We start from the raw sequence: 658 nt of genomic DNA, 5'->3' as shown, positions 1-658 counted from the left end.
CTTCATAACCAGAGGTTTCTCTTCACAATCATGGAAGAGACGAAAGCTGATTTGGAATCTGAAGATGGGAGATCAAGATTGGGTTCAAGATCAAGAAGAAGAAGCTTGAGTGATGTTCCTAATGACTGTAGTACCCCTGGATTCACTCCATTGGCTTCTCCTCGTACGCTAAAGTCATCATCTCCTTTGGAGTCTTATCCACACCATGGATTCAATCCTCTGTTTGAATCAGACGGTGAGCTTGAGTTTAACAAGTTCTTTAAGTCGTCTACTTCATCACCTCCACCTAAATTCAAGTTCTTGAGAGATGCTGAAGAGAAGCTGAGGAAGAGATTGATTGAAGAAGCTAAAAGAAGAGAAGGCTTAGCTTCTCCAAAATCGGAAGGTTCGTTTCTGAAGTTCATGAATCCTCCACCTGCGATGAACAGAGAGAAGAAACAGAGTATTATTCAAGAATCTGATGAAACGGTGTCGTTTTCTCCTACTTGTTCTTCTTCTTCATCAGGTATAAATCTTAGAATGTTGTTAGACCAAAAATCCACAGTGGTGGTTGTTTAGTATTATTAGCATCTCTGTCTCTTCTTCTTCTCTACTCTAATTTTTATTTTTTGTTGAAAATTTTTTTTCTCAAGAATTTCAATTTCTTTTTTTTTTTTTT

General features: G+C 37.5%; 1 protein-coding gene across 1 annotated transcript; it reads left to right on the top strand.

Annotated features, from left to right (window-relative positions):
* Positions 1–3: 3 nt before the first annotated feature.
* On the top strand, positions 4–649 carry LOC104774655 (the record flags this gene model as incomplete). The annotated part of the gene is made up of 1 exon (XM_010499174.1): positions 4–649. A coding segment is annotated over one exon (555 nt), but the record flags the coding sequence as incomplete, so codon positions are not given.
* Positions 650–658: the final 9 nt, after the last annotated feature.

The sequence above is a fragment of the Camelina sativa genome, unplaced genomic scaffold, assembly GCF_000633955.1.
Source record: "Camelina sativa cultivar DH55 unplaced genomic scaffold, Cs unpScaffold04344, whole genome shotgun sequence".
NCBI lineage: Eukaryota > Viridiplantae > Streptophyta > Magnoliopsida > Brassicales > Brassicaceae > Camelina > Camelina sativa.
The sequence above is the reverse complement of the archived record's forward strand: the minus strand, read 5'-3'. Positions and strand labels throughout refer to the sequence as shown.